The 6,451-nt window shown below is 29.9% G+C and overlaps 1 protein-coding gene across 1 annotated transcript; it reads left to right on the top strand.

Annotated features, from left to right (window-relative positions):
• Positions 1-212: 212 nt before the first annotated feature.
• LOC148208069 (heterodimeric geranylgeranyl pyrophosphate synthase small subunit 2, chloroplastic-like) lies at positions 213-1,423 on the top strand. The gene has a single exon (XM_088119962.1). The coding sequence runs from the start codon at positions 431-433 to the stop codon at positions 1,328-1,330; it is 900 nt and encodes a 299-aa protein (XP_087976088.1). The 5' UTR covers positions 213-430; the 3' UTR covers positions 1,331-1,423.
• Positions 1,424-6,451: the final 5,028 nt, after the last annotated feature.

Genomic DNA, 6,451 nt, shown 5'->3' with positions numbered 1-6,451 from the left:
TTAAAATGTGAGTAACATATAGACAATTTCAATTAATTTGTTGGCCCCTAATAATCTATATGGTTGGATTCGCCCGGACTATATTAAAATCAATCATACAATAAAAGAATTTATCGTACAAAAGAAGAAAAGAAGAGAAAGATGAAGTAGTTGTAATGGATGGGATTTGATGGATCTTAATGTCATCATAATGCTTGGCTGATTGGGCAGTATTTAATATAGAATCACCACTATAAAAAGAAAAAAATCAAAAGCAAAAGAGAAAATAAATAATGAGAAAAATGCGGATATTTATAGCATAAATTAATTACAACATGAGCTGACCAAACACATATAAATCTTCATCGTACGCTCCAAAAACCTCCCACTGGATTTTTTCCCCTCTCTTTCTTTTCTTTTCTTTTGCTCTGTTCTTCAGTTTCTTCCTCCAATGGCGATTTCTCTCCTTCAAGTTCACGGCAATACGGCTCTGCCCAAGTGGTCCATTTCCAAACCGAACCGGCCGGCGGTTTGTTTTCGGCCCATGGCGACGGTTGCATTGGAGAACCGGTCGTATTGGGTGTCGATTAATGCCGATATCGAGGAGCATCTCCGGCGGGTCATTCCGTCGGCAAGGCAGCCGCCGGCGGTGTATGAGCCGTTGGACCACTTCGTCTTCTCCGCGCCCCGAAATTCCGCTCCGGCTCTGTGTATTGCCGCCTGCGAGCTAGTCGGCGGCTGCCGGGACCAAGCCATGGCGGCAGCCTCCGCGCTCCGCCTAATCTACGCCGCGGTGTACACTCGCGAGTACCCTCCGTTGACCGGGAGGTCACGCGCCTCCGTCGACGGCGGCGCGTACGGTCCCAACGTCCAGCTGCTCACCGGTGTCGGAATAAGCCCAATTGGGTTCGAGTTGTTGGCGGGATCGGACGACGGGGGGAGCGAGAGCCGGTCGGAGCGGATACGGCGGGTGATGGTGGAGATGGCACGCGCCTATGGAACGGAGGGGTGGATTGGGGGGCAATTCCGGGGGCTGCCGGGGGGCGGCGGGGAAAGGGCCGTGGCGGAGGAGGTGAGCGAGATGACGGAAGGTGGGCTGCACGCGTGTGGGGGCGCGTGTGGGGCGATATTGGGAGGTGGGAGTGAAGAGGAAATAGAGAAACTAAGGAAGTATGGTCAATTTGTGGGAATGGTGAAGGGATTGTCAAAAAATGTGTTTGGAGGAAAGGAAAATGAGAGAAAGAGAAAGAAAATTGAGGAATTCAAAGTTTTGGCTTTGAAGGAATTGGAAAGTTTTGAAGAACAAAAAGTTCATAAGATTTGTGGCTTCCTTGATTTTGAGGGACTTTAGAAAGAGAGATGAAAAAGATCAAGAAGAACACGTAACATGTAATGTAAAATATATAATTTTGTTGTTAATGTTTGTGATATTTTTAGATTTCTACCCCCTAATCTGTTAGAAGTTTTTGTTTTATTGATGTGTGTTAAGTTTTTGAAATCTTTTGCCAGCTACTCAACGTTTATTTTAAGTACAATATGTAGGGTGGAAGATCGAATTTACAACATCTCGATTGGAGATATATGTTAAATTATCACTGAGCTATGCTCGAGTTGGCTTTTGGTACTCATTGTGAAAATTTATCATGTTTAAATATAGTTTATTAGCGGTGAGTTAGAACTAATATCATGTATTTTAATAAATGAAAGGCAAAAAAAATAGATATAGAATTTAGACTTTTAATTTTGTGTTTAATATAATGGTCCATAATATATTTGACAAAAAAAAAAAAGATAGAGATCTAAATTTTGTGTCTAATAATGATCTAAATTTAAGAAAATGTCTAATTAAGTTTAAAAATTTATTAGACATTTTTAAAAATTCAGTGACCTATTAGAAGTTTATGAACCTATTATTTGCTTGAAGCCTTAGAAATCGATGAAGAGTGAATTGTGGCACAATAGTTGATCCGAGATGTTTTAAAAATCTGTAAATTGAACTAACAATTACTATCAAAATTTAAAAAATTCATACATAAATTAAGTGTGATTTTTTACTTTTAATGACCTATTAGGGACAAAATTGAATTTCTACTACGCTAATCTTTTAATTTTGTATCGTCCGAAACTTGTAATTTAACAAAAACAAATCACGTGGTTTTCCATTATCCTGTAATTTCACTAGAATCAAAGTGAGATTTCCATTTTATTTTTTTTAATTTAAATTGTCATTTGAATGGTTAAATTCCTACGAAGAATCTTCCTTCAAAAAAAATTTGTCAAATTTCTTGAGAAAATCTCATAAATATTCATAATAAAAAAAATCATAATACAACAAATCCTAAAATGTAGATATATAAAATAAAAAAGACCATCATCCCTATCCCCACTCTGTAAAAGTACCATCATCCCTACCGTTGCATACCTCAACACCAATTTCACGTGGATAGTAATTTGCAAATTATTATTAATGTTAAAAAAAAAAAAATCAGAATGGAAGTCACGTCAAGGAGCCAAGTGGCCTAAAGGTAAAGACAAGTCATGGGAATGGGATGGAACCCAAATATTGGACATAAAATTTCAAAATATTTTTTGGCCCTCTTTGATAGCTTGATTTTGAAACATGTTTTATTTTTTCTTCAATGAAATAGATGTTACATTAGAATATATATATATATATGCTCTTTACAATTCATAAATATAAAAAATATAATTTAAATAAATATCTATTAATATTTGAATAGAAAGTTAGTATAACTAAATCTAAAACGAGGTGTCAACTAACGAGGAAGTTAATGTGACATGTAAATCCTTTTTAACTAACGAGGTGACACCTCTGTACTTCTTTGTTTTGCATTTGCATTTTGAAACTGTAAATTTTGAAAACTAAAGAAAAGTAGTTTTCAATTTCTTTTTTTCTTTTTAAGTTGGTTAAGAGTTTAAATGTATCTTTAGAAATGGTGAAAAACATATAAATAAACTTCATAACTTTCAAACAAAACGGTTATCAAACGAAATCTTAATGATTTATTAAATATTTTTAAAAAGTTTATAGGTCTGATAAACAACCATTAAAGTTTAGAACTAAACTTGTAATTTAATCAAAAAAATATTACAAAAAAATAAGATAAAGTCAACAAATGTAGGAATCAAAATAGGAGGTCTTTTTTTTTTTCTTTAAGGATAATTCATTTACCTAAATCAAAGAGTCTAATAAATCATCCTTGTTTTTTTTATTATTATTTTGGAAATTCAACTTATAGAAATTTTTTAATATTGCCACTATAGATTCACATGGAAAATGGAAAACATAAAGTAAAAGAAAGTAAAATTTTCTACCATTTTCTTGAATTTTCTATGAATTTTAGGTAATGAGTTGCTTTCATTATTGATCATGATGCAACATTGAGACTAGTTTAATATAGTTTTGAAAGTGGGAATCAAAATTTTTAATTTTAAAATTGATTGATTAATTACACTTTTTTTTTTATTTAACATCATAATTAATCTTGATTGATTGGAGCATTGAAATTAACAAACTAACTTATTGCACTTAACTTTCATTCATTTTTAATCATAAAATTTGTTCCTTTCCAAAGTTAATTATAACTTCCTATTGACTAGAGCTTTTGAAAGAGGTTTAAAATTAAATCTTGAATATTAATTTTTATAATACAATATCTTACTAAAATATTATTCAATAATTTATGAAATAAAATATTTTTAGTGATATATTTGGAAAATAAATTAAAACAAAAAGAGTATTAACATAATTATGCCATTAAATCAAACCTTCGACTATATTTCAAAGATGACTCGTGTTTTTAAATTTTACCTATTTAGATTTTGAGATTTAATTTTTTTTTATTAATCTCAAGATTGGGCTCAATTATTAGTGTTTTATTTAATTCGATTTGTGTATTTTATTTAAATGATTAGATTTGATTTTTCAAGTTTCTAAATTTGGATTTCCCATATATTCAAAATTTTAAAAAATCAATCTCTCGAGCAATTTATTCCCTATTTTTCTTCATTCAATAATAATATCTAAATCCTTCCACTTATAATCAAAAAAATAAAAATAAAAAATAAAAAAATTCTCAATCCTCTTTTAATATTTCCAATTTTATTATTGTTTAATTTTCCGACCGTTCTTAATTTTTCGATGTATATTATTTTTTTTCAAACCTTTTTTGGGCGTTTTTTCTGGCATAATTTTTTTCAATAATATGATAAACGTATATTTATCCAAAAAATTATTATAATATATAACTTTTATTAATTTATACTAAACTATTAGATTATATAATAGTTCCAACGACTCTTATATAATAGATTTTTCCTTTTAATCTTGATAAACATATACTTATCATTATATACTAAACCTATAAGGTTATATAATATAAACTTTTTATCTAACTTACCCCAATAAGTTATATAATATATACTGATACATAGAGAGATATGTGATTTTTGAGAGGGAAAGGGATGATTTTTTTAGAAAAAGAGATTTGAAATGGAAAATCCCTAAATTAAGAATATTTATATTTTTTCATTGTTTATTAAATATATATTTAAGAGGGCAAAAATGTAAAATCTTAATTAAGCTGTTTATGGAATTAAGTTCTTAAAAAAGGCTATATATTTACTTATCCTAAAAAAAATGGAAGGATCAAGGTTTTTACTTTTGTCCTTCCACCTACTACAGCCCACTGCTTTAGAACTCAGGGCAGCCCAACAATGGAAAAACCCTAATTGGATATTGGTTAGTACACAACTTAGCCCATTTTTAATATCATATCTACAAAATGTTTACAATCTAAACTATTTACACTTTAATTTTAAACTGAATACTGAATAGTTTAATCTAAACTATGTTATTTATCAAAATATTCAATTTTAAAATTATTTTTCATTTTTTCACTTTTAATAATTAAATAAAATTAAAAAGAAAAAACTATTTACTCGAATTCAAAAGAATGAAATTGCAACACACATGCTAAAATACTAATACAAAAAAACACTAGAATAAGCAATATTCACTGTGGCCAAGAGCACCCCTCAAAAAGCCCCCTTCCGATGAGGCCCGAGTAGATCTTTGAAGATTGGTAGTTGTGTGTCACCACCTCCCACACCTATCTTATAGGTTCAACGTTGTCACATTGAAGCTATAGTTAACGTTAAATTTCAAAACTTTGTTTTTAGTACAATATTTGGGGTGGAAGATCGAACTCACATCTTCTTAGTTAGATATATATGTTAATTACCGCTTAACTATACTCGTTTTTGTATAAATTTCACAACTTATTCAACTTGATAAATTAAAATGGAGATGTGTGGTTGGTTGGTGGATGGCGACAGACACGTGATTTAAAGATTAAAGATGGTCTACCAAAGGTTAGTGGTTGCTTTGCAATTTGCACAAGTCTTGTGGTACAACTTTGAATATTTTTCCCTTTTTCACCATTTCTTATAAAAAAGAATTCATTATTATTTTTTTTAATATGACAGGTAGGAATGAATGATCGAACTCAGATATATGTCAATTACTACTGAGCTCGTTTAGACAATTAAGCATACACTTGATAATTGATTAACCAATATAATACAAATATTCATATCTATATTTTTAGTTAAATTAAATTAATTTTTTTTTATCTCTACACTTTCACCATTAAGCTAATTTTATTATTAATAAATTTTAGAACGAATTACTTACCTCCCTCAGATATATCTTAGTGGCTTATCCAATGCTGCTTTAATTTGTGTTTTAATAGAAAAATACAAACTTCTATTGTTAGGCTCATAGACCTTGATATTATGCTCAAAACTCAAAAGAAATATATATATATATATATATATATATTCCTCGTAAAAATAAAAAAATTCTGTGTAAATTGTCCTCCCATAAATAAGATACATATGGACTAAAAAATATATTTTAAAAAGAGAACCCTAAACATAATAATATGAGATATTGTGGGAGGGTGGGTCGCTAGGATACCGAAATGCTAGTTCAAAATATAATAATAATCGACGCTGTACTTTTAAAATTTTCATTTTTTTCGTTCTTGTTATTTTATTAAAACTAATTATACGTCTTCGGTGTCAAGTCAAATAGAGAATAGAGATCAAAAAATCTATTTGACAAGTTATTTATTGATGTGATATATGAGCACTATAATGTAATAATATTATTAATTTTAATATTGTGGATCCGAAAACATTAGTAATTTGGATCATTAGGTTTAAAGATATTATTTTAGTTGATATGCATAAAAGGGCCAAAACTAAACAAAATATGTACTTCTGAGTTGTGAAGATCTATTTTGTGTTTATTATTATAAAATGTTTAACCATTAAGAGATAGAAATATAAAAACAATTTTTTTTATTATGAGTTGTCAATTTTTTAGTAATGATAAATTCTCATGGAGCTCAACCACAGTGAATTTGACGAGGACATGTTAAATTTT

Source organism: Momordica charantia (genome assembly GCF_013281855.1).
Source record: "Momordica charantia cultivar OHB3-1 chromosome 11 unlocalized genomic scaffold, Mcharantia_2.0 BLBB01000011.1, whole genome shotgun sequence".
NCBI lineage: Eukaryota > Viridiplantae > Streptophyta > Magnoliopsida > Cucurbitales > Cucurbitaceae > Momordica > Momordica charantia.
This window is presented reverse-complemented; position numbering and strand designations above follow the sequence as displayed.

Bases quoted from the DNA above. Each gene is read 5' to 3' on its own strand.
- LOC148208069 (XM_088119962.1), top strand. From the start codon at position 431: ATGGCGATTTCTCTCCTTCAAGTTCACGGCAATACGGCTCTGCCCAAG.